The sequence below is a fragment of the Bos taurus genome, chromosome 13 (genome assembly GCF_002263795.3).
Source record: "Bos taurus isolate L1 Dominette 01449 registration number 42190680 breed Hereford chromosome 13, ARS-UCD2.0, whole genome shotgun sequence".
Classification (NCBI taxonomy): Eukaryota; Metazoa; Chordata; class Mammalia; order Artiodactyla; family Bovidae; genus Bos; species Bos taurus.
Genome location: NC_037340.1, coordinates 57,141,191 through 57,168,503, shown reverse-complemented (window position 1 = coordinate 57,168,503; position 27,313 = coordinate 57,141,191). Strand labels below are relative to the sequence as shown.

The 27,313-nt window shown below is 42.0% G+C and overlaps 1 protein-coding gene across 2 annotated transcripts in view; it reads left to right on the top strand.

The window, feature by feature from the left end:
• Positions 1-25,432, top strand: part of ZNF831 (zinc finger protein 831) — a 91,503-nt gene extending 66,071 nt beyond the window's left edge. Inside the window, exons 5-6 of one of the 2 annotated variants that reach the window (XM_005214941.5) lie at positions 19,374-19,534; positions 20,316-25,432. In XM_005214941.5, coding sequence (XP_005214998.1) covers positions 19,374-19,534; positions 20,316-21,152 — 998 coding nt within the window. In that variant the 3' untranslated portion in view covers positions 21,153-25,432. Of the gene's footprint in view, positions 1-6,786; positions 19,535-20,315 lie in introns of those variants that run through there. The other variant, XM_059892995.1, reaches the window with a different exon arrangement.
• The last annotated feature ends 1,881 nt before the right edge of the window (positions 25,433-27,313 follow it).

Here is a 27,313-nt window from a genome sequence, read left to right as displayed (position 1 = left end):
GTACATTTCCACACTGAAACCTCTTTCGAATTTTATCCTTTACCCTGTACTCTTGCATCCATTCTCATCTCCTCTCCTTGAATTTATGAGCACAGGTGGGCACAGCCTCCTTCCCCTTGTCATGATGAAACACACACTCGATTCTCTGTCATCAAGGGCAAGGCAGTGGGGGAGGGTGATTTCAGTAGAAAATGGGTTGCCTTGGGGCCTCATCTAGGGGGAGAAATATTTCTGCACAGCCAGTCCCCAGTTAGATCCCCTTCCCCACACCCTGTAGGGGTGGGGACATAGTTAGCAGATGCAAATATAAGGCACCCAGTTAAAGCTGAATTTCAGATGAACTAGATATAAGCATCTGAATGCAGAGTTCCAAAGAATAGCAAGAAGAGATAAGAAAGCCTTCCTCAGCGATCAATGCAAAGAAATAGAGGAAAACAACAGAATGGGAAAGACTAGAGATCTCTTCAAGAAAATTAGAGATACCAAGGGAATATTTCATGCAAAGATGGGCTTGATAAAGGATAGAAATGGTATGGACCTAACAGAAGCAGAAGATATTAAGAAGAGGTGGCAAGAATACACAGAAGAACTGTACAAAAAAGATCTTCACGACCCAGATAATCACGATGGTGTGATTACTGCCTAGAGCCAGACATCCTGGAATGTGAAGTCAAATGGGCCTTAGAAAGCATCACTACGAACAAAGCTAGTGGAGGTGATGGAATTCCAGTTGAGCTGTTTCAAATCCTGAAAGATGATGCTGTGAATGTGCTGCACTCACTATGCCAGCAAATTTGGAAAATTTAGCAGTGGCCACAGGACTGGAAAAGGTCAGTTTTCATTCCAATCCCAAAGAAAGGCAATGCCTAAGAATGCTCAAACTACCACACAATTGCACTCATCTCACACGCTAGTAAAGTAATGCTCAAAATTCTCCAAGCCAGGCTTCAGCAATACGTGAACTGTGAGCTTCCAGATGTTCAAGCTGATTTTAGAAAAGTCAGAGGAACCAGAGATCAAATTGCCAACATCGGCTGGATCATGGAAAAAGCAAGAGAGTTCCAGAAAAACATGTATTTCTGCTTTATTGACTATGCCAAAGCCTTTGACTGTGTGGATCACAATAAACTGTGGAAAATTCTGAAAGAGATGGGAATACCAGACCACCTGACCTGCCTCTTGAGAAACCTATATGCAGGTCAGGAAGCAACAGTTAGAACTGGACATGGAACAACAGACTGGTTCCAAATAGGAAAAGGAGTACGTCAAGGCTGTATATTGTCACTCTGCTTATTTAACTTCTATGCAGAGTACATCATGAGAAACGCTGGGCTGGAAGAAGCACAAGCTGGAATCAAGATTGCCGGGAGAAATATCAATAACCTCAGATATGCAGATGACACCACCCTTATGGCAGAAGGTGAAGAGGAACTAAAAAGCCTCTTGATGAAAGTAAAAGAGGAGAGTGAAAAGTTGGCTTAAAGCTCAACATTCAGAAAATGAAGATCATGGCATCTGGTCCCATCACTTCATGGCAAATAGATGGGGAAACAGTGGAAACAGTGTCAGACTTTATTTTTTTGGACTCCAAAATCACTGCAGATGGTGATTGCAGCCATGAAATTAAAAGACGCTTACTCCTTGGAAGGAAAGTTATGACCAACCTAGAGAGCATATTCAAAAGCAAAGACATTACTTTGCCAACAAAGGTCCGTCTAGTTAAGGCAATAGTTTTTCCAGTGGTCATGTGTGGATGTGAGAGTTGGACTGTGAAGAAAGCTGAGTGTCGAAGAATTGATGCTTTTGATCTGTGGTGTTGGAGAAGACTCTTTAGAGTCCCTTGAACTGCAAGGAGATCCAACCAGTCCATCCTAAAGGAGATCAGTCCTGAGTGTTCATTGGAAGGACTGATGCTAAAGCTGAAACTCCAGTACTTTGGCCACCTCATGTGAAGAGTTGACTCATTGGAAAAGACTCTGATGCTGGGAGGGATTGGGAGCAGGAGGAGAAGGGGACGACAGAGGATGAGATGGCTGGATGGCATCACCAACTCGATGGACATGAGTTTGAGTGAACTCCAGGAGTTGGTGACGGACAGGGAGGCCTGGCGTGCTGCGATTCATGGGGTCAGAAAGAGTCGGATACGACTGAGCGACTGAACTGAAGTGAACTGATATATATATTGTTGTTGTTTTTTAGTTGCTAAGTCATGTCCAACTCTTTTGCAACCCCATGGACTGTAGCCCGTCAGGGTCCTCTGTTCATTGGATTTCCCAGGCAGGAATACTAGAGTGGGTTACCATTTTCTCTTCCAGGGGATCTTCCTGACCCAAGGATCAAACCCACGTCTCCTGCATTGGGAGACGGATTCTTTACCACTGTATCATCAGGGAAGCCCCTAAACACACACACACACAAACACACATACATATATATACACATCCGTATGTGTGTGTTATATATATTAGCATAAGTATGCCCCCAAGCTTGGCAATAGGATACACTTATGTTACAAATGATCCATTGTTGACCTGACGTTCAGGTTTAACTCGGCATCCCGTTTCATCTACTACCCTTCCCTGAGGCCCTCAGACCACCGTTTCCAGCCTCTACCATCCTGCAGGAGGGGGGCTCCATGTACTTGAAAACGCACCTGACCGTTCTTTCAAATCTAATTCCACTTCTGCAACTTGATCAGTGTGGCGGTGCCCTGTCCTCCATGCCCAGGCTGGGGGGGCACAGGGCACCACCTTTTTTTGCAGATGGGTTGGCTTCTGGGCTGTCTGTTGTTCAGACTCCTAACCTGTTACCTCTGAAGAGGCTGGTTCAGGGTCGGCTGGTCGGATCACCTGTTCTGGGTCACCTGGGCACATGCATCTCCCATTTGCCCTGCAACTGGTTCTTTTTGCTGTCTCTCTCTTTCTCTCCTTCCCTTTGTGTCTCTGTCCATCTCTGCCTTCTGGCTCCTTCCCCTGGATAAGGCTTTTCTTCCTGTGGCCTGAGGCCACTCAGCAAGTCACCTGGACCCCAAATGAGGTCAGTGGCAGGGGCAGGCATCCTCCAGGCTGTGTTACTCCACTAGTGAGGACAGGCCATCTTCACTTTCTCTCTTTTCCAAGCCAAACCCTGGAAGGAAAGGGCTTAGTTTTCTTTTCGAAAAATCCATGCGGGAGGCGGCATCAAATCTGTCAGTTCTGGCTAAGAAAATACACTCAGAAGCTGTAATCAGGGGCGAGTCTCGACCTTCTAGACACGGTATATCTCTATACTAAAACCTAAATTTTATCGTCTCCCGCATGCTATTTCATTTCCTCCTGCCCTCCCCACCTCTTGTATTTATTAGACACTGGGTATGGATTTCTTTCCCTGAGAGAACTTTCATAATAATGAAGTATACTTGGCAGACACTCACAGTGAATATACAGGGTTGGAGGCTATTCTGCAAGGAAAATGGTCAGGCTTGTTTTCCTCTGTGGGAGAGAAATATTTGAGATCAGGTAGACTAATCATTTCTCAAGATAGAAGTTTTGAAGGTTGCTTTTGCCTAAAGAAGTTGAAAACTCCTTGAAGGGGCAGAAAGTTTCTGAGATGTTCACCCTTATGATTTCCCTCCGTGGCAGTCTGCCATCATCCTGTCTCTCTGGGTACCAGCATCCTCTGGGGCTCAGTCCACTTCACATCTTTCTTCTGCTCTCCCCACGCTGACTTTTTTTTCCCCTCTTTTTAGATTTTCACGAGGGGTCTGACTGAGAAAGCCAAGAGAACCACTCTTTGTGCTTCTAGCCCTCATTCTTTGATGGATATTCATGCAATTTTCTCATTATTTTTCTGTCAGCATTCACAGAAAACGTGTAAACTACTTTATTTCAAAACCCTTAAGTTAGTTTACTCCATGATAATTTAAGCCATGTATTCTTTTTTCTGATTTGAATTTAGTAATAACATATTTTAAACAGAAGTCAAGATTTCCTGAATAAATTTTCGATGATGACTGCTGACGTTTCTGGGTTCCACCCCACCTCCTTCTTTAATATCCTTTTATTGGACCTTGCTCTACATATGTGATGAGTTGTCCTTTCTTTCTCCGGGCGTTTTAAACAGACTCTGGGACTTTTAGGAGGAGAAAATTTTGGAGGGGAGTGGTCGTCTTATCGACCCAGCTGTCTTTGATTCAAGAAAATAACCAAGGGGACTTCCCTGGGGGACCAGTGTTTAAGACTTCGGCTTCCAATGCAGGGGGTGCAGTTCAATCCCGGACCTGGAAGCGAAGATCCCATATGCCTCTGAGCCAAAAAAACAAAGCATAAAACAGAAGTAATATTGTAACTAATTCAGTAGACTTAGAAAAGAAAGGAAGAAAATAACCAGGGGCCAGATGTGTGGTCAGGTGCACAGGTGCCCCAATCCCAACCCTGCCGGGGACCACCCCCAGGGGGGATTCCAGGGACTGCTGGAAGACAGGAGTTTGTAAAGATTGTCTTCTCTCCCTGTAGCCAGTTTTGCCTATTTTAAATTCTGTTTTTTCCCCCAGCCCCTTCGCCTTTGTATATAGTGCAGAATTTTGTATCTGCTCCAAGTCTCGTCTCCCACTCCATTCCTTACCTCTTCCCCACGTGGAATTTTCTGGATTCCCGACATTATTTCTACTCCTTTCCAGGCAACAGTTAGAAGTTTCTGTTAGATCTGGATCTCCCTTCCTATAGTGCTCTTGACTTGCAAAACAGATTCCCTTTGTGGGTGATGGAGGAGAAATCTTCAAGGAATGATGTAAAGATTTCTTATATGCTTGAAAGCCTTGACTTTCTCCATGGTTCTAATACGTCAATTGCTGTTCTTAAAAATCTAGAAATCAAATTTCTTAATGAATTTCGCAGCATGAGCATTTATACATTTATTTCTATGGAGGGATATTCTTGCCTTTTTATTTTCTCTTTCTCCTTCATGTTGCTTTAGGAGTCCTATCTGTACTTCCAAGAATGCTTTCAGTTGTGTAACTGAGGTTTTACATTTCCAGGGCATTTTTAACTAGACTGATTATATGTAGAGGAAGACAAAGTCTGTGATTCCAAGACTGGGAGAGTTTCTGAAGTTCAAAAAAAAAAAAAATCCTGTAATTTAAGTTTCCCGTTATAAAAGGCAGAATTTCTAAAGCTGCTGGGAGGACAAAAGACTGACTTCCTAGGATTCTAAAAGAATTGGGTCCATCTCTTCCTGTTAGTACTCTTTCCCCTTTGTTACACGCGCTTCCAAGTTCCACGTAACCTTGAGGTTGGAGCCTCTTCATCACAGGGCAGAGTCAACCCTTGATATTTTATTTCCTGCTTCAGCTGAAAGAACTCATGACTGTCCCCCTTTATTTTCCTCCAGCATCCATAGAAACCACATCGAGGCTTTTGCTCAAAACACACTCCTTGAGTCTCTTTGCTACGGAATTGCAGTCGCAGGAGGGCTCTTTTCTTTTGAGGTGGAAATCTTGAGAAAAGCTGAAGCCAAGTTGAAAAGTCCTTCCATTATGGGCAAAGTCCGCCCGGTTGAGTTTCTTTCATTATTGAGAAAACCACACTTAGGAAATTGGGTTGAAAGCATACATTCTTGAGTAAATTTTGGTCTGAAAAGTTTTCAAAGAGTCTTTTGAGTTGCTTTTATTCCTTTCCTTTTCTCCCAGTCCCCTTGCTCCTCTATAATAGAGTTTAAGAAATGCTGTTGAATTCTGGGTACGGGATTTCACATTAGTGAAATATTTTACACTGACTCCTTCACTAATGTTGTTTAGAAGAAATATCTGAGTGAGAGGAAGTTTTCAGCTTTCTAAATACTTGCCTTTCCTCAAAAAAAGGTAAAGGCAGGTGTTCTGGAGAAAGACAAAATGCCCGAGTAGCACATGCGATGTAGTATCTAAACACGTTACAAAAACAGAAAAATGTTCTCTCGTTTTGTTTCCTGGGTTTCTTGTCTTATTGATTTTACTGCATTTTAGGTTTGAGGGAAGACAGAGATTCTCCCTGGATATTATCTTTTCACAGAGGCTAAACTTACAATGTTTCTTTCCTAAAGTGATTGGAAAACCAAAATGGATTGAGGCCAATGCCAATATTTTCTTTCTTGCTTTTGTTTCTAGTTAGAAATTAGTCCATTTCCCCCCTTATCAGGATTAATGAAGGAGAAAACAAATGCTCTTTCTTCTCAGCTATTATCATTGAAATGGATCAATTTCTTCTTTTTAAGAATGCAAATCCTGAGGACGAATTGAGCTTCTCAAATATCTCAATTGTATTTCAATAAATGGACAGTCTTTTGCAGCCTCATTTTATAGGCTCATAAAGAAACATTGAGAATCATAATTCAAAGAGGATATACTTTTGATTTCCATCTCGGTGTTACAGATTCCAAATAGTATTTTCAGTAATTGTATTTTTTTTTTCTCCTTCACCTCATGCCCACAGTGGCTCTCTAAATTTTAGGTACATACTTATGGTCTGGGAACAAACTTGCAACTTCAGGGTTGATTTTAAACACAGCTTTCCACTCAACATCTTTCAGGGAAAAAAAATATCTCTGAGAGGGAAATCTTAAATTGATTGCCTTTCATCAAAGAAGAGAAGTAAGTACTGCTAAGAGTAGTTTCTGAAGGAAAACATATGATTGCTTAGAAAATTGCATTAGGAGAGAGAAATACTCTGGCATGGAGTGGGATTTAGTAAATGTATTTTTCTGTCCCTCTGGTGGGTCCTTCAACTATATTCTCTCTGAAGAACCCAGCTGAGGTTTCATACTATTCCTTTCCAGAACAGAGGGAACCTACCTCAACAACATAAAGGCCACACATGACAAGCCCACAGCTAACATCACACTCAGTGGTGAAAAGCTGAAAGCTCTAAGATCGGAAACGAAACAAGGATGTCCGTTCTCATCACTTTCATTCAACACAGTTTTGGAAGTCCTAGCCACAGTAATCAGAGGAGGAAGAAAGGAATCCAGATTGGAAAAGAAGTAAAACTGTCCGTGTCTGCAGATGACATGACACCATACATAGAGAATCCTGAGGATGCGAGCAGGGTTTGGTCAAGTTTCAAGATACAAAATCAATGCACAGAAACCTGTTGCAATTCCATAAGCTAAGAATGAAAGATCAGAAAGAGAAATTAAGGAAACAGTCCCATTTACCATCTCATCAGAAAGAATAAAACACTTGGGAATAAACCTACCAAAGGAGGCAGAAGACCTGCACTCTGAAAACTATAAGACACCGATGAGAGAAACGGAAGCAGACACTGTGTTCTTGGGTCGGAAGAATCAATATTGTCGAAATGACTACACCACCCAAGGCGATCCACAGATGCAGTTCAACCCTTGGATGGTTCTGCAAGGTGACATCTTGATTCCTCAGGCTGGTCACTTCCTCTCAAGCCTAATTAGGTGTCCTCATGCCATGATTCATAACCCATCTCCTCTGTGGCATTTACCACAATACCAATCTTTATGTAATTATGTCTTAATTTTCCTCTCTTCAGCTATGTGTACACTACATCAGTGAGGCGGAATTGAGCTGCTTAAATCATTGACAATAAACCCTTATTTAATTCCAGGGTGAAGGAGGCACTTCTATGCTTTCTTTCTCACTGGAATCTTTTCTTTTGAATTTTCTGTCCATACCTAAGCTTTTAAGTGACTGAAATATTTTAACTGATTTTTTTTCCCATTAACATAGTTTAGGAAAAATTCTTCTGAGGCAAACATTATCAAAGCAGCTATCTTTCATTGAAAAAAAAAAAAAAAAAGAAAGGTAAAGAGAACTTCTCTGACAGGTACTTCCTGAAATAAAAGGTTTACTGAATCCTATTGAAAAGGTGGAATAGCTCAATATTATATGAGGATGGTGATGTAGTTCTCTGAAATTAAGTATATTTGAATTGTTTTTATCTTTTCACCCTTTCAACTTCTGTTAGTCATGAGTGAACTGGGACTGGTGGAGATGGAAGGTGGGTGTTGGTTTACTTCATGTCTCTCCTGACCTGCTCCCTTTGTCACAAATCACCTCCAAATGTTTCCCTGAGAGAAACAAAATGGCAGCCTGAACTCCAGGGTTCCCTCACCCACCAACTCCCTCTCCGCCTCTGACTAGAGCTAATGGCTCCGTACCATTATTTTTCCTGTCAGATTTAATGGGGAGATATTCTTTTCCTAAAGCCATTAGTTAAGTAATATTGCTTACGGAATCACTGAAACAAGGATAACACCTCCTTCTAAGGGTGTAAATCTTAAGAAATGATGAGGCAATTGCCTAAACACATCAATTATATTCCAAAAGCCTGAACTTCTTTTTTTTCTTCTACAATTTTCATTTAGAGTTAAGAAAGTTTGAAAGTAATGATCTCTAAAGTAGGTTCTCTTGATTCAATTTTGGCACTAAATAATTCAAATAATATTAGCTGGGTTTTTTTGTTCTTCATTTCATTTTCCTTCTTCCCCACAATTTGTCCTCTCTTTATTTTAAGGCATTCTCTTTTTGTCTGAGGATGATTTGAAGTTTCAACTTACCAAAAGATTTTAAGCATACTTTCCCACTAAATATGTTTTTTTGGAGAAAGTGGTAAGTGAAGTGTTCTCAAACTGATTGCTTTTCATCAGAGAAGGAGAAGAGAAATTTAAACCATAGAGAAAAGTGGTTTCTGGGAAAAAAAAGAGATTGGAAAATGATTACTTGGAAGTAGCAAAATTTCATACAAAAAAATGATAGAACAGAAGTACTTCAGATTTGATTAAAAGATGGAAAAATATATTTTTCTTTTCCTTTTGTGTGTCTCTCAACCTTTCCTCTGCCTAAGAAATGACCTATTGTTATGAGAGTATGATGGTCTTCCTTGTTCTGATAAAAATGATTTGCCCTGCACAATCTAGAGTTTTTCCTCATGACTTTCAGTCTGAGTTTTAAAGCCAACGTCATTATTGGCCTCTAATTTTTCTTTCAGACTAATAAAACCATACCATACTTATTGCAACAAAGAAAGCAACACTGACATATGCAAGGAAAATTTGACAATCCCCAGCCTCATGAACCCTAGAGGCTGCCAGAGTTGGGTTGATGCACCATCACGCATTTCTCTACATACATAAAAATATGGACAGACACTTTATTTTGTTGTTTACACAAAATAAGAGATCACACCATATTCAGTCATCTACAACTCTTTTCTTCTTAATACATCTTGTATGTAACTCTAGGCATATATTACAGATTGATGGATAGATCATTTTAATAATGGCACAAAAATCCCACAGTATAGCTGTACCATAATTTATTTATTCAACTCTTCCTTCATTGATGGATGTTCCTGTTGATTGCTATTGCTTTTCCTACCACAGCTATTGCTGCAGTAAATATTCTTGCTCAATTTCCCAGAGAGCAGTTGCTGGATCAAGGCACGTTTTATAATTATAAATTTCATTTTATAAGACACTACTAAATTACTTTTCAAAAACAGGATTACTCTCCCATAAATATCTTTTTGACAGTATTTTTTAAAAGAAACTTTGCTTCTGCAAAAGAGCAGAGGCTGAGTGGAGACTAAAGCCTTGCCTTCATCCTTGGTGCCCCCGAACCTCTTCCCCAACAAAGGGTCACTCGTTGGCCTCTCTTGGCAGCATTCAGGCCACAGATAGGTTGGTTAGCACAGTGATGTGGTTTGAAAATTAATTTATCAGTGTTTAAAAGGGAACCATGGAGCTCAGATTTCTGGTTTCTCATGAAAAACTGATAGCTCCAGCAAATTTGCCTCTTGGTCCTTGCTGGTCTCTGTGAGTGGGGCGTTGAGGGGCAGCCTGGCCCTTGAGGCTGGGCCAGTCCTTCTTCTTCATCCACAGCCCTCGTTTCTGTTACTGATCTGGCCCTGTAGCTTTTGAGTTTATGGTTTTTGGTTTCAACCAGGGTTTCCCAGTCGTGACCCTGTTGACCTTTGGGGTTGGGGCCATCCAGAATGGGATGGGGGTCTATCCTGTGTACCACGCATTGGAGAAAGTCCCTAGACATCACCTCTGGCTGAAAACCACTGTCTTTGACCCACTAGACACATTTTCTTCAGGAGCTGTTCAGAAAAGCTTTTCCAAGAGTGTTCCTGAGTTGCTTTCATTACTTGTCTTTATCCCGAAGGCATCTGTCTTGCTTCCTGAAGGAACATTGTTGAACTCTATACACGACCAAGCTTTAATGTTACGGCAAGATTTCAAACCAACCCTGTTCGCAGAGTTGGAAGAAAATATCTGAATGGAGAATGTGATCAAAATGCTTTGCTTTCATCTCAGGAACAGAGGTGTAGACATGGCCATGATTACAGGTGGTTTCTCAAGTAAAAACTCTTCCTAATTACACTCACATAAAAGGGCCAATTTCCAAACACTGGATGAAGAGGCTTGAATACGTCCCCAGAATAAAGGGTGACTGTGCCTTTTTTCCTGGTTTTCTGTAGCAGTTTCTTTTTGTGATTCAGGGCCTCGGGCCAGCAACCTTCTCCCCTTTTGTTCTCAAAAGAGTCCTCAGCATGTTCCAGAGCATCCGAAAGAATTTGGAAGGCAGAGAAGGGGTCTCTCCTGGGCTGTTCTCCCACTTAGCCTTCGCTGTCCTCCTCTGACAGGAGCTAATGACTTTCCTACATCTTTTCTCATTAGAATTAATAGAGAAGTATTCATTCTTTCCCTAAAGCTATTATTAATAGTTAAGTCGCCAAGCTCTGGAATTGCTGAAACAGAGTAATTTCTCCTTCCTTCCAAGGTGTAAATCTCAAGGAAAGATGAGAAGCCATCGTGAGTGTATCAGTTAGGTCCTGGGGAAGGGACCTTTGTAGACAATTGCATTTAGCAACAGGAAACTTTTAAAATAACGATACGGAGAGTGGATGGATTGCATTTAGTCTCAGCATTTAAAGTCTCAGGTGGCCATTTCTTTGATCATCTCTTTTCCTGACATGGTTTCATCATTCTATTTTCAATCTCCATTATAAAGTCACTCTCTTGTTGTCTGGACAGGATCCAACTGTTAACTTCAAGCACGATTTTAAACAGCAATTTCCACTAAACATAGTTTAGGTAAAGAATTTCTGTGCAGGAAGATTTCTTGTCCTGATTGCCTTTCATCAGAGGAATAGAAAAGAGATGAGAGCCACGAGGAAAGTGTTTCTGAATAAAAGATTCATTTGTGATTAGTTAGAGGCCAACTTTCCAAAGATTGCATTGGGATAGCACAAAAGTGCCCAAGGTTGCTCTGGATAAATACCTTTTCCTGGTTCTCTCTCTCCAGTCCCTGTCCATCTATGGAACTAGAATCGAGCACTACTTGCTCCCTATCACCCACGGCCCACCCACTTCTGATCATTTTCTGATTGGAATGAATGTCCCCAGCCTCTGCCTGCAAATAAATCTTCTTCCTTCCATCATTTTCAGCTGTACTTTTTTCTTCTCTGGAGTTCCTTACAAACAGAAATTGTAATAGAATGGCAGAAACGAATGGATTTGCTTGCAAAAAATTTTAGTTCAATCTGAGAGCCTTAAAACTATTGGTTGAATAACTACTTAAATGAATGATTCAGACTAGGTGGAGAGAAAACCAGCCCTAAACAGGTAGTGTGGGTTAACAGTTTTACAGCATGCATGGTTTTACTCCTGTTCATGGATACAGGTGGGGTCAGGACCCCCTTGTACCATCTTATCGCACCCTCTGCTTTTTCCTTCTAGCATTTGCTACACCTACTTGGTGATTTTTTTAATTGAAATTTTATATTTTGAAATATTTCTTCACATTCTTTTCCATTATGATTTGTTACAGGATATTGGATATAGTTCTCTGTGCTGCACAGTAGGCCCTTGTTGTTTATCTATCCTGTATATAATAGTTTGCAGCTGCTAATTGCAAACTCCCAATCCATCCATCCTCCGAGTCCCCCCGCCCCCGCTTGGCAACCACAAGTCTGATCTCTGTCTGTGACTCTGTTTATGTTTTGTAGACAAATTCATTTGTGTCATATTTTAGATTCTGCATATATGTGATATCATATGGTGTTTTTCTTTCTCTTTCTGACTGACTTCATTTAGTATGATAATCTCTAGGTCCATCCATGTTGCTGCATATGGCATTATTTTGTTCTTTTTTATGGCTGAGTAGTATTCCATTGTACATATATACCACATCATCTTTATCCGTTCATCTTTTGATGAACATTTAGGTTGCTTCCATGTCTTAGCTATTATAAACAGCTCTGCAATGAACTCTGCTTGGGGTGTATGTATCCTTTTGAACTATGGTTTTCTCTGGATATATATGCTCAGGAGTGGGATTGCTGGATCATATGGTAGCTCTACTTTTAGTTTTTTAAGGAACCTCCACAATGTTCTTCTGAGTGGCTGCACCAATTCATATTTCAACTGACAAGTGCAGACGGGTTCCCTTTTCTCCACATCTTTTCTAGCATTTGTTATTTGTAGATCATTTTTTGGTGTAATGATTTGCTGGCTGAATTTCTCTGCCATTAGACTGTCATTTCCATAAAGGTGTCTGCCTTGGTCACTGAATAAACTGCCTGTGTTCAGCACAGTTCCTGGCAGAGTGTTGACTGTGGTCAGTAATAAATATTTAGGCACAATTATATGGACTCATAAATAGCTCAAGAAATAGGGACTCAAAGACTTTCCTGGTGGTACAGTGGATAAGAATCCTCCTGCCAGTGCAGGGGACATGGGTTTGATCCCTGGTCTGGAAAGATTCCACATTCCACAGAGCAACTAAGCCTGTGAACCACAAGTACTGAGCCTTGGTGCTTACAGTTTGTGCTCTGCAACAAGAGAAGCCCCCCCAACAAGAGAAGCCACCCCAAAAGGAGAAGTCACTTCAACAAAGAGTAGCCCTTGCTCACTGCAACTAGAGAAAGCCCAAGTGTAGCAGTGAGGACCCGGTGTAGCCAAAAATAAATATTTTTTCAAGTTTAAAAAGCAACAACAACACAAAACAAAAATATGGACTCAAAAAAATGTGCTCAACTAGTATTTGGATGAGCAAATAATTGCCCACATAGTGACTCCATTTAGAGCTCTGCCCAGCTTTCCTGAAGTAATCGCAAATTTTAAATGCTAGCCCATTGTGCATCTTTCAGTGGCAGGGATGCTTGTAAACAATTTCGTATCATATAAATTAGTAGTCTGGTGATTACTCCTGGGATCTTGTTGACACTTACAGTTTACTTAACGAGGCCCACGTGGAAGACTCCTTTTTACTCCTTTCTTATAATTCATCATCTTTGGACTCTAAATTCATGGAGGTTTGGGGTGGTTTGGGGCAACTGATGAAAAAGCATTGAATTTCTTACATTTCAAGATAATGATATTTGAGTAATATGTCTATTAGCATTTTAATATGGCCTCGCCATGACATAGCTGGCAGGAGGCTTGGCATTAAGGGTCTCACCAGTTAAGCTGTAAGTTTCATGGTGTCATTTCTTCATTCCATTTTCCTTCTAATTATTTACAGTTTCCTATTGCTGTTTCGAGATGGCTAAATTTAAATTTGTTGTCACACTAAGCAGTCTCTTCCTCTCTCCATGTGGTTCGGCAGTTATTTCTGAAAGTGAAAGTGAAGTCGCTCAGTCTTGTCCGACTCTTTGCGACCCCATGGACTGTAGCCTATTAGGCTCCTCCGTCCATGGGATTTTCCAGGCAAGAGTGCTGGAGTAGATTGCCATTTCCTTCTCCAGGGGATCTTCCTGACCCAGGAATCGAACCTGGGTCTTCCGCATTGCGGGCAGATGCTTTACCGTCTGAGCCACCAGGGAAGCATGTTATTTCTGAGGGAAATTATTAAACATGCAGCCGTTAATGGGGAGGGGAACAGAAGTGATGAGACATGAGTTCTCTAATAATAAGATGCTGATGATTGCATAAGAGCGGTTGAATCTGCAAAGATTGCCATAGGACATAGAAATCCACAATTTCTGAAGGTGTATGAAGTGATTCATAGAATGATGCCAGAACATAAACAGGACCCTGTTCTGTGCTTTAACATTGGACCTGAAAAGTTTTTGAAATGGGCCATCCATCTAAAAGCAAGGATGCTGTCCTTTCCCAAGAATCTCAATTCATTTAACACACTTTAGTGACATTATTTGGGCATTTTTCACAATGATTAAAGATAACTCTCTTTTCTCTGTAAGACTGTAGGTCACAAGCAAATTAAATCAATGGATTTTCTCCTCTCGCTTTCTCTGATGAGTCAGAAGTTATTGGTCAAAGGCACACATGGCCTTTTCGTTAAGCTTAAAAACCCAAACAACCTGCTGAGAAGATGCTTGACCAATCTGATTATTTTCTCTATACTAATTGGTTTTCACTCTTCATTGAATTGAATGAATTGCCTGATGGTTTTGTCACTGTAAGGGCACGGCTTAATCCACTTAGAGTGAGGCGCGTGGGCCTGGGACTCTAGAAACGTCTTTCATCATTATTGTCTTTGGGTGGTTTTTCATAGATGAGAATGAAAATGATCTCAAGTCTATGTTCTCCATTTCTCTCCCCACTGCCCTAGACATGCCATCCCCCCAGTCCCCTAGATGACCCTGGGAACCTTGTAACTGGTTTTCCCACCGCAATGCCCTCTCCTCTAATTCAGTCTCTGTATAGTAACCATGTGCATCTTTAGAGGATGTAGACTTCTTGATGGAAACACTGGTTTCTTCACAATGAATGGTGAATAAAATCTAATCCTTTCCCAGGGCTTCTTGCATCCTACAAGACCTGAGCCCCCTGCTCTCCACTGTGCTTCCAGCAAAGCCTCCTTCCACTGGGTCCATCCTCTGAGCTCCATCCCACTGCAGGTCCCCTGCCTCTGTTTCTCTTTCGTCTGGAATGGCCTTTGAGGGCTGCTGGTTCTTCCTGATCCTGAAGATCTCATTTCAGGTGGCACCTTATCAGAGATACCTTCTTCTACTAGGCAAGCCAGTTAACTGTCCCACCCCAGTTACTCTCTGTAATCTGCCCCTTGGATACTGCTACTCTCTATAATACTCTGTTTATTATCACTCTCAGTATCGTTCTCCCTTCCCTGTTTACTGCATCTCTGTCATAGCCTCCTCTGTATTGGTCCTCCCTGGAGTAGTCACCCCTCATTTCTTTCCTTCTTGACCCCCATCACAACCTCAATTATCTTACATGCCTCTGTTTCTCTTCCTTGTTGGAGCAAAGTCTCATAAGAACCAGGGCATCTTGGTCTTGTTCTCTGATTCCTTAGGGTTGAACATGGTGCCTGGTTCCTTGGAGGAGCCCAAAACATGTTTGTTGAGTGGATGAATGAAATACCAAAATCCTGGTGCTATTTCTTTAGATGACTGTGGTATTGTGGTGCTCAAGTAAAGATTGTATTAAAGGGAAAATTACAATTTCCTTTGCCAAATCATTGCAACTTGGATAGATGTTTAAGCTGATTTGCTCAAGATTAGTGCGTTCAGGTCATCTTGTGACCTGTCCCGGAGGTATAAAAAGTGGATCTGTTCCTTTGGGTTCAAGATGGAGGAGAGAGCATGTTCACTTTCTTCCACTTTCCCCTAAAAACCCAGAAATTAGTGAGGAATGTGTTTAGAATGTCCAGGCCTATGGGCACTAGGTAACCAGAGAAGAAATAGTGCCATGGTTGTGGGAATTAGAATGCAGAGGCTGAATGGTCACTGAGTAGCAGACCCAAGCGAACTTCATCCTGATTTAACAGTGGTCAAGTCAAGAATATTAAGAAATTCATGGTACCAGGTGGGACTGAAAACAGGAGTGTTGGTTGACCACTCCCCACCCCGCGGAAACCTCCACCCCACCACTGATTCTCAGATCCTGGTCACATCCTTCATTTTCACTCCCAAATAATGCTTGGGGCTTAGTCTCTGGAGACCCTACAAAATGCTGGGGAGCAAGAGGACTAGGTTGAAAACAGAGGGTTTAACCAAAGGTTGGCACTGGATGCTGAGCCCCTCCCTGCCCAATCCCAATTCGGACTACAGAATGCTGACACCTGCCTTACAATTTCCAGGCAGGACATCAGAGAACTCCTTCTGCAAAAGTCGACTAGCCTGTGTGGAGACCCAAAGTGGATGACTTCAGGGTTTTCCACGTCAACAAGGCGACAAGATAACCCTGCAGGGAGGTCCACGATGGACACTTTACATTTGTAGAGTTTCTAACCAGCTCTTCAGTACCTCTTTCTAAAACATGGGCAGATAGATTGCTGGATATCTCAGGGAAGCCTTTAAATATGAAAGAGATAAAAGCAAACAGAAACAAAGGAACCTAGAAGATAGACAGTGTAGGGACAGGCAAGTTTCAGTAATGACAGCAATGGCAACATCTTGCCTGAGACAGGTGAGAAGATGCTGGAGCCATGAAGTAGTAACAGGATGCTATAAAGAAGGGACAATAATAATAATTAATATTAACTATTATTATTAATCATTGGAATAATTAATAATCTTGAAATAATTATTCCAAGAGTGGGCTCTTGGAAATTAAAAACATGATACAGACATATCAATCCTACCTTTAAGGAAGACTGATGCTGAAGCTGAAGCTCCACTACTTTGGCCACTTGATGTGAAGAGCCAACTCATTGGAAAAGACTCTGGTGCTAGGAAAGATTGAGGGCAAGAGGAGAGGGTGGCGACAGAGGATGAGATGGTTGGATGGCGTCACTGACTCGATGGACATGAGTTTGAGCAAACTCTGGGAGATAGTGAAGGACAGGGAGGCCTGGCATGCTGCAGTCTGTGGGATTACAAATAGTCAGACACGACTCAGCAGCTGAGCAACAACAACAGACATAGACACTTGTAAGTTGGAATAGAAAGTTGAAGGAATTCCCCCAAAAGAAAAGAAAAAGAAAAAGAAAATAGGAAAGAAAAGAAAAATAGAGGGTTAACTCAAGAGGTCTAATAACCTAGTAAGAGCAGTTCTAGCTAAGAAAGAAAAAACATAAGGAAAAAATATATCAAAGAAATAATATATTTTTGTAAAACATAAAGACATGGTTCAGATTGAAAGGACCCATTGAAAGTGTACAGACAACGAATGGAAATAGATGCAGGACCATAGTGATACTCTCGTAAAAAGGAGCTTAGGAGTTTCCAGAGAGAAAAACAAAACCGTTTCCTCCAAAGGATTGGGAACAGTAAATCATGTTGGCTCCAGACTTCTCAACAGCTAGAGCTCTGTGGAGCCACATCTTCAGTTCTGAAGGAAGATGAATTTTAATTCAGATAGCTATCAGACAAGCCGCTAGTAAAAGTCTAAAGAATTTTATTTCACCCTTTCTCATGAAATTGCCGGAAGTTTTGCATTAGGAAAGAACACAAAGAGAGAAAACCCAGGAAAAAGAAGTATGTGTGTGTCTGTGTGTGTGTGGGGGGTGTGTGTGTCCAGGAACCAGAGGTGAAAAAAACTGTTAGGATGGAGGTGTAGGGAGATGCATTGGCTCAGCCCCACTTTGGGCCCAGTGAGCAGTGGTCCACTGGGAAAAGGTCAGAACGTTCTGAGTGAGATGTTTCCAAGGCAATGAAATGAATGAATAAAATGAAATAAAAGACAATTGGGAAGGAAATGGGAGGTGGTTTTGGTAATAAATTCGTGCAAAAAACTAGGCAGAAGAAGAAGACAAAATAATGATTAATTTCAGGAAAAACAGTGTTGGCAAGAAAGGCAATGTAATCATAGTACACCATCTGACTTGGTGGTGAAAAGCATGTTCCTGAACATAATGATGTAAACATTGCATATCCCCAACAAAATCTTGACAGCATAGTCATATAACATATAACTGAAGAGAGGAGAGAGGGGAGGGATGTGTGCCCACGGGTGGGGGTAATGAGGCTTGTGGATGAGGGTTCTAAACCCGCCTCTCCCCTCATGATATCATCAGCTGTTCTCCAAAGTGGAAAAGGGGAATCTAAAGTAATGCTACATGCTTGTCCTTAGGAGAAAAGGAGATAAACATGAAAGGAATCCCAAGTGGGAAAAAATGAGTGGGTGGGCTGTTTTTCTTAAGTAGAAAGACAACTTAAAAAAAAACAAAACAAAACCCTGTGCATGTGTAATGTTAATCAAAATAAAAGCAGATTTAAAAGTAGATTGACAAGGGGGGAGTGGGTGGGGGAAGGAAGGACTAGAAGTTTGGGATTAGCAGGTATAAACTACAAGGTCGTACTGTAGAGCACATGGAGCTCTACTACACTCAATATCCTATGATAAACTATAATGGAAAAGAATATAAAAAAGAACGTCTATATATGGCTAGGGCTTCCCAGGTGGCTCTGTGGTAAAGAACCCGCCTGCCAATGCAGGAGACATAAGAGACGCAAGTTTGATGCTTGGGTCAGGAAGATCCCCTGGAGGAGGGCATGGCAACCCACTCCAGTATTCTTGCCTGGAGAATCCCATGGGCAGAGGAGCCTGGCCGGCTATGGGCCATAGGGTTGCAGAGAGCCGAACATGACTGAAGTGACTTAGCACGCATACATGTATAACTGGGTCACTTTGCTGTACAGCAGAGATTGGCACAAAATTGTAAACCAGCTATGCTGTTGTTGTTCAGTCACCTAGTCACATCCGACTCTTTGCGACCCCATGGACTGCAGCACACAAAGTTTTTTTAAAGTTCATAAACTGAAAAGTGGTTTAAACCTTTTTCTCTGGCAACACAGTCCTTATAGAATGCTTTTCCGCTCTGCTCTCATGATGGGATCTACATGCTCTGAAGTTCCATGATCCTTCTGACCTATATCCCAGGCCAAAATGATAAGATGGAAGAGAGAGTAAGGTTCCCTTGAAAGGGAGATGATATTTGGTGGGGACCGTCAAGACCATGTCTTTGTCGCCCCTCTTCCCACACTCATCACAAAAACCACCACAAAACAACAGCAACACAAAAACCCATCGCCCTCCTGCTGTCAGTGCTCTGATGGAGATCAAGACATCCAACATAACAGGGAAATTTCCTTTCTCAATATTTCTACTCTGGCCTCAGTTGAATGACCACAGAATTCAAGCCAATCCAAAATTAACCAATGTGGCAAGGAAGATGACTCTAATGAAAAAAAAAAAAAGATCCATATGAAATATTTATTAAAATCTGTAATCAAAGGATTTTTCTACCTTAGGAATTGGTTTTTCCATCTCTCTCCTTAGCAGAAGTGGAGACATTTTATTTACAATGTGAACTGATTCAAGGTAAATCGAGTTGGTGGACATCCCATGTAGGACGCAGTTGATGAGCTCGGAGCTGGTATCGAAGACATAGGTCAACCCCTGGGAAGTGGCTATTGGCTGATTTTATAATTTCAGGTGTGTATCTGTGTGCCCCCCTTCAGGTGTGAATCCGTCAGGGGAGCCCTCTTGTGTCACCTCAGAATCATATGTTTGCATTGAGAACAGAGAGCAGGAGGAAGAGGAGAGCGGACACGTCTCCAGGAGTTTCTGTCCTAACACAAGCTTAAGAACCATCGGGGACACAGACAGACCGATCGCAAAGGTGGGAATTGTGATTTCGAGTTGTCTGTACCCATCTGTGGTCCGGATTTATGCCTCTCTTTTCCTTGTTAGTGTCCAGTGTGGCGGAACTCACTCAGGACACCTAGAGAAGTTTCCTGGCATAAAAAGCCCCTCGAGGCAGATGCCTCAAACATGGTGCTGAATGAGTGGACGGTGAACCATTGGGATGATCTCAGAGTTGGTTAAAAAAAAAATCCCAAGTCCCTTTATAATTCATACTTGAATAAAGATGCTTCCCAGTTGGTGGCGGTGGTAAAGAACCCACCTGCCAATGCAGGAGATGCAGGTTTGATCCCTGGATCAGGAAGATCCCCTGGAGGAGGAAATGGCAAACCACTCGTTTTCTTGTCTGGAGAATCCCCCAAAACAGAGGAGTCCGGTGGGCTACAGTCAGGGGGTCGCAAAGAGTCGGACAGGACTGAGCATACACACACACCGAGTAGCACACATTAAGTAATGATCTAAAACTGGATGCTCAGAGCTGGTTGGATAACTGAGTGATTGAGTTTTCTTAAATCCAGATAAAAATACAGAGCAGTCTCAGTAGCTTATTGTGTGTCAACAGGGAACTCTCCTAGAGTTAATGCATCTATTAGTTATTAATGGAAACTGAGGAGAACATTGTATCGAGGTTCACACTTGGTAAAGAATCAGGACCTCCAGACCTTGTTCTCAATGAGGACCACATCTCTGACCACAAGTTTTTTGATACCAATTAACTTTTTTTCCCTCCATTTATTTTCCTTTGCACTTTGTTGCAGGAGATTTCATCTGCTGGCGAGCATGGGGCTGGTTGTCCTCTAATCACGGCTGTGGGGTCAGGTTTATCTCTGCCATCTGACTCCTTGGGGGCTAATGACAGCCTTCCAGCCCACAGCAAAGGTCTCGACGTGGGATCATTGGAGACTCACCTGCTGCCGTCCCAGCAGCACATCTCAACAGACCCTACACCATGCGTTTTCTCAGATGCTCAAGAGCCTTCTTCCTTTGTGTCCAAAGGAACCTCTCTCGGCCATGACCTTGCTACCTCTGCAGCTGCCTTCTGTCCTTCCCTGGGGGCAAGAGCAGGCCACACAACCCTGGGAATTCACAGTGTGGAACCGCAAGACCACAGCCAGGGTGAAGAGGAGACTCTCGCACAAAGCTCTCCAGACAGAAAAACGATAGAAGAGGGTGTGTCCCCAAACCTTTTGCCAGGGAAGCCTTCATCTGGGCAGAGAATTTCAGGTTCAGTTACACCAGGGTCCACTGGAAAAATTCATCTTGAAATACCAGCTTTAGGACCAGCTTCAGCTAGTTCACACCAAGAGGAAGGGAAACACAAGTCATGTTTTCCTTCTGGGGGGCAATGTGGGTGTAGGGAAGGACTGGTCCCCTGCCCTCTGGTAGGACCTGACAGTGTGAAATGTCAAGGAACTGGATTCATGGCTCTAAAGGATGATGCCGTCCCTTCTAACCCAGGGCTGCCCATGGAGGTCCCTGCAGCCTCTTTGAAAACCCTCAGGAAGAGAAGTTTGGAAGGAATGAGAAAGCAAACTCGTGTGGAGTCCAGCGACACCAGCAGCGATGATGAAGATCGGTTAGTGATAGAAATCTGACGCTTCCAGAGAAAGATGGTGTCTGTCGTCAAAGATGGTTGATACTTTGCAGTCGATGCCATCAAGTGGGCGGCAGAAATGAACTCTATTCATGAAGCCCCTGCAGAGAGGAAAGCCATCTGGGGTTCTTTCTAAGATGTCCCCAACCCACTCTGAAACCCAAGCTCAGCCTCACTCCTCCCCAGATGCCCTGCTCACAAGGTGCCAGCAGGGCAAAGGTGGCAGTGAAACAAAGTGTAAGCAGGGTTGACCTGCATGAGGACTGTGGCTTGACTCCTAGCTGCGTCCTCTGCTTTGGTTCCTCACTGCCTTACCCAGGAAACGCATTGACCCAGACAGCCACAATTGACTTGCTTCTGAACCAGGGTCAAGGTGACAGGTCTCCTCCATCAGTGAGCTTGGGGTTGGCTTCAGAGAGGGTAATGGTACTTGGGAAAGTTGGGGGAGCCTGCAAAGGAGCTGGGCAGTGAGATACTTCTGTTCATTCTGGATTCCTCCCAAAACTGAAGTTTGGGCTTAGTAATTTGCCTCCTTAGTGGAAGCTGTAAATACACTTCAAAATGCCTATGATCTGATGAAATACTGAGTGTCTCTCAATGTTGCACACATGGTCAATGCTTACGTGTGATTCAATGACACAGCATGTTTCGCTTGTATTCCTGGTGCCTTTTCTGTGGAGACCTCTGGAACCCTTGGTTTTTCCAGCTCTTGCAAAAGGAACATTGTGTTAAAAGTTGATAGAACAGTCTCTGTAATGAGTCATTTTTGAGGGGGAAAATTCACTTGTTTTCCTCCAATTCTCTCTGTCATATTGTGCTCTGAGCAATTTCAATTAGAGGGTTACATTTTAGTAATCTCTGCAGCTTAAACTGATGCCTGCTCATCGTGATGGGAGCCTTTCAGATTTCCTCCAGAAGCTTCAAGGTTACAAAACTAATTGGAGTTTTGACGCTGTTTTACATCTTGGTAATTTTATTTTGGGGGCTTGGTGTTACTTTGCTGTCAAATTAAATCAGCCTCTGTATTGTGCAAGTCAGAACAGCACAGAGAAAATTCCCCAGGATTCCAAGCCCATGCACCGCTGTGCAGAAGAAAATAGCTGATATACGTCAGTGGTGAGCAAAGCCTCCAAGTTACCACACTCTTCTCCTCTTTAAATGGGAGAGGAGAAACTTCAGGAGATCCACACTGCTGCATTTCAATAAAATTTTATACTTGCTTTTGGTATGATTTTGTACCATTTGGAATTTATAGCCCAGCTCTTTTGGCTTCACTTTGATGTAAGGATGTTCCTACGACATAGTTCAAACGCAACGCAAAACATCTCGCACGGTATGAAGATGCTTTAATACGTCCTTGTCTGTGATGAAGGACGGTCAGATTTCAAGAGTCTTCAAGTGAAGTTTCCAATTTAAGGGTTGTTTATACAGAAACTCTGTGGTAGGGTCAGCTTCTCCCAGTGACTTAGCTTATGTCTGTGGTCATTTCAGATGTGCTTCGACATAACCTAGTGATTTCAAGTCCAGTCAAGGAAAACATAAGAAGGAGGCTAGGCGTTTGCTTCCTGTACTTTCTAAACCAAACAAAAGTGATATAATTATCTACCCTTTGATTTATCCTTGCCACTATAGTGAGAAGTCTAGCAAAGTGTTCTGAGTCCTGAAGGAAGAGGGAGAGAAGGCCTGACCTTGTGCAGAGCTGGCTAGGGAATCTTGGTGAAGACTTACGCCCTTTCGGCACCTTTTTCTCCTTCTGGGAAGGAGAGAGTATGACTAGATGCACTGAATGCTGCTCTGGGCCCCGATTCTCATGAGCGTGGCTTGGAGGAGGGCCTCATGAGGAGTAGTCTTGCACCCAAGAAGTTTGGGAGGGGGATGTGGGGAACTAAACCCAATTATTATTTTTTTCAAGAATGTGGACTCAGGGAAGCTCTTCTAATTTTTTCCCCAGAGTTCCAGGTTTAGGGGGGTGCAGTCAACCCATTTCTAAATGGTGGCTTATGATGTAAAAATTAGAAGCAAAGACAGAACACTACTGTGTAGGAGGAAGCCAGCATATCTGTAGGATGAGCTAGTTACTTTGTCTTGGGAGGCACTGGTCAGGGGGGAAGACTATGGTCTAGACCCTTCTTTCCCGGGTGGTTGCTGAGCTGCTGGCTGCATCACTGTACTGAGGTCAGTACATCACAGCTCCCAGTAGCACGACCTCAGGAGAATCAGGTGGGAGCTCGATCCTTCTGCAACCCATCATTGCTGGCTGCCACATCCCAAGCTCCATCAAACATGGCAGAATGCTGATTCCATCGCTAACTCTCTGTGCCTCTCATACAAAGGTGAGCAGGTCACCGATTTTCTTCTCTCCGATGGTCCTTTAAGCTAGTTGGTGGCAATGTTTACAAGTGTACCTTACTTCATATCAACATGAATTTGTGAAAAGCTGTATTTGAATGGATTAAAAAAATTAAAAAATGTAGTTTGAATGACCCTAGAGGACTTGGCTCTTGAAAATCATCCCAAGGTAAATATTTTTTTAATGAAAAATTCTTTTATAAAGCAACAGACAATCTCTGATTTTATAAGTCTTAATTTTCTCAAGTTCTTAAGGATTTTCTTAAAGTGAACTGCAACTATAGGGGTACATTTTAAGGATATTATTGGTGAACTATAACCCAGTTAGGGTTATCAAAAATAAAATTTCAGGATTATTGATTGGTCATTGCTGCTATGACTGTACAAGTGTGTGCTGTGGAATGGTTAAGGGAAAGCAAATTTATTTTAGAACAGGGCAAAATGGAGTCTAAAAATCAGGGATTCCCCTTTCTTCCCAGTGCTGTTAATTTCATTGTAGCTTGAGGTAAGGGTCTTAACCAATGGGTGTCTCAGCTTCTCCCACAGAGAATAACTCCCAGGATGCTGTCATAGACAAAGATAAAGTGCACTTGGAATTCTTTCCTATTCTCTTGGAGTGAGGTATACAAATGCCATGAACTGTGATACTCAAGACACCACCAAGTGTGCCCCTCCAGCTGTACCTACACCCAGCCAGATCTCACTTGTTGACAATGCATAGAGAAAAGAGGTTTCACACTCCCCCGCTCTTGGCAAACTATACTGTTAAGTGGCTCTTGATGCCATGTGCTTTTTGATGGACAACCTGAATCTTCCTTGATGTAAGGCATGATGGAGACAACTCATGCCTCCTTGTTGTAAGACTTGATAGAGACCACTCATGCCTCATGATAGAGACAACTCATGGCCTTTGAGATTCGGGACCAAGCTAATACCCCTCATTTCACAACCCAGGAGAACTTATGGTTCCTCTTCCAAGAGGCTTAAAAAAAAAAAAAAAAAAAGACAGGGGATTGGTGCTTCTGTGTTCGAATCAAAACCCTGTCAACAGCATGATGGGTAACTAAGGGCAAGTTAAACTTCCCTCTCCTGAAATCCCTCCTCTAGAGCTCAGATGAGGAGTGTGGCTTTGTACAATCGCATTGTGACCACAGATCTTGCCATGACAGATGAATGATTTCTGTCTCATGCCAAACTGTATTTCCTTGCATTTACATTCATTACTTAGAATGACCACATTATTCATTTTTTCTCCTAGCATAGAAATTTGCATTTTGCACAAAAATCTGCCTGGTGCAGCAGATTTTGTAGTTATGGAAGCTGTCATCATTATCGGAATGTACCGCTGCTCAAATCTCCAGACATAATTTAATCTGGTGAGGAAAAAAAAATGAGCTGCCTGGCTCTATGGAGGTCATATTTCTACAGCCATGGCAAACAGGGCTTGCTTATTTCTTCTCACTTCAATTGTGACTCCAGAACGCTTGCGAGGGAGACTCTTTGGCATTTGAAACACTACATTTCTCAATCTGTAAGCACAGCCTTTTGCTCTTCTTTCCCAGATACTCATTAAACCTAGATGTCAGGACCCAAGAAATCCTATGCGCTAGATCTGTACCCTGTACAATCCTTTTCATCCATGCTTTGTATGTTTGTGGGGATACACATAATTCAATCTGAAGTATAGGATGTTGAGTGTATTACTTTACCACTGAAAGAAAAAAGAGCCAGGGAAAATAATCAGCTTCTGTCATTTGGAGCCCTAGAGGATGACTCAGTACTTATATATGCAGCCAACTCTTTAGAACTTACTACACTATCCGTTGTTCAGAATCAAGAAGCTGTTGGCTTCTTGGTTGGTTGTTTAATGTATTTCCTTCTTTATATGGTTAAATTATTTTGTTTTGATAAAAATAAAACTGAAAATAAAAATGTCTTGTTTGATTTGTTAACATTTTAACTCAAACTACCACCAAAAATATATCCTAGATAAGTTGGATATCTGAATATTCCTGAAAAGTTGACCAGACATTTCATCCGCCATATTGGTATCCCATTCCACTCAATGAAAGAATTGGGTAATGGCAAATTATCACATTTTCTTGTGTTGCTCTTTTACCCCATGTGTCCCTTCTGTCATTGTCTGCCATATTTCAAGGCTCGTAACTTAGAAATGTGGTTTTAAATGTAGCTAGACTTTAAGGCCACATGAGGGCACTATCCACAGTGCAATAATCCCAAACTTTTCCCTGTGGAATTGATGTTACTTGGATATTTAATACTATTCATTAACTGAGAAAACATCCTTACTTCAAAAACAATGCCTCCTTATGAGTATAAATCATGTACTCTTGGCAAGAATAGTAGACTTATTTTTACATACCAACACAGTATTCTTTGTCTATACCTCCTGGAGCCATTTGAAGTCAACGGAGACATAATGCATTGGGAGAAAAAGTGTGAATGGAAACACGGGAAGAGCAGATATACTGACTGATGGATTTTCATAGTCTTTTTTTTGCTAACTCATCAAACGCTTATAGTCATAAATTGATCTATTCTTTCCAAACTTCCATCATTTGAGAACCATCTTACTGCTTTTTGCCGTATTTGTCCACACGTGGGTACATTCTTTATTTAATACTTTTATTTAAATCATCTCTGTTTAAAGAAGCTACTCTTTTTGTAAATTATAGTATCTGTGAAATCTCAGCCTTAATTTGGTAGTTGTGTGTATTTTCCAATGTGAATTAAAAGTATTAAGATTGATCATCGCATACCAGTTAAATATCATCTCTGTACTACCCAGGATAACCCCTCCCACACACACACTCTGCGGGGAAACATGGAACTAATCTAACAGATACTTGTGTTAGTTTCTTCAGTTATTCCAGCTTTTATTAAGCTCAGCTCTCTCTCAAGCCAACAGAACTGGTGAGGGCAAGTTGCACTGTAGGTTTATCAGATAAGTGTCTTCAGTCAAACTTTACAGCAGAGCAATTAACATTCCAAGTCAAAGGACGCTCACATCCATTAGTCTCGAAGGAACAATCATATAATAGCTGGTTGCGTCAATATATTTTTTCAGTGTTTTGTTGTTTTATTGGTTGGTTGGTTAATGAGTGCAGAATCATACACAAGAAAGTGTATTAGGGATTCGTGCTGAACCACCAGCAGTCCCTTCAGTTCTGGTGAAAGACCAGCTTCCTTCCTCTTGAATTTGAAGCAAATGGATTTGGCTGTGCTAACAGCCACCGAGAACAAGTCTCCAGTCGCGTATTTGGGGACAGCCTGTTAATCTCCAGGCTGCAAACGCAGAAGGAACTGCTTGGTGGCGTCTAAGACATTTGTCCCCAGCTGTGAATGACGTCTGTTCTTGGTCTCCCTCAGCTTCTGCCAGAGGCAAATTCAACACTCTTTACCTCTGAGGATCAAGCATTAGTCCATGTGATTTCTACCCATAAGTAGAGGAACTATTCTCTGGATAAATGCAGTTTTGAATGGTTTCCTATAGGAAATTGGCAGCTTTGTACATGCAGCATCTGTGGATGGGACTCAGTCCTGTCTCTGACCTCAGTGGCAGCCAAGTTGTCTTCTATGTGTATGTTGCATGAAACTGGGAAGAGTTCATTAGAAGTCAGCAGAAATTCAGACAGAGTCCCTAGACTTCATCATAAATAAAAGGTCAGGTATCTAGGCTTTTTTTTTTTCTATATGTTAGAGTTCCCATAAGACATGTTTGCTCTAAGGAGTCCCACCCTATGCCTGTGTGTGCACACGTAAGCCGTACTCTACTCAGAAAGTCCCCTTCTT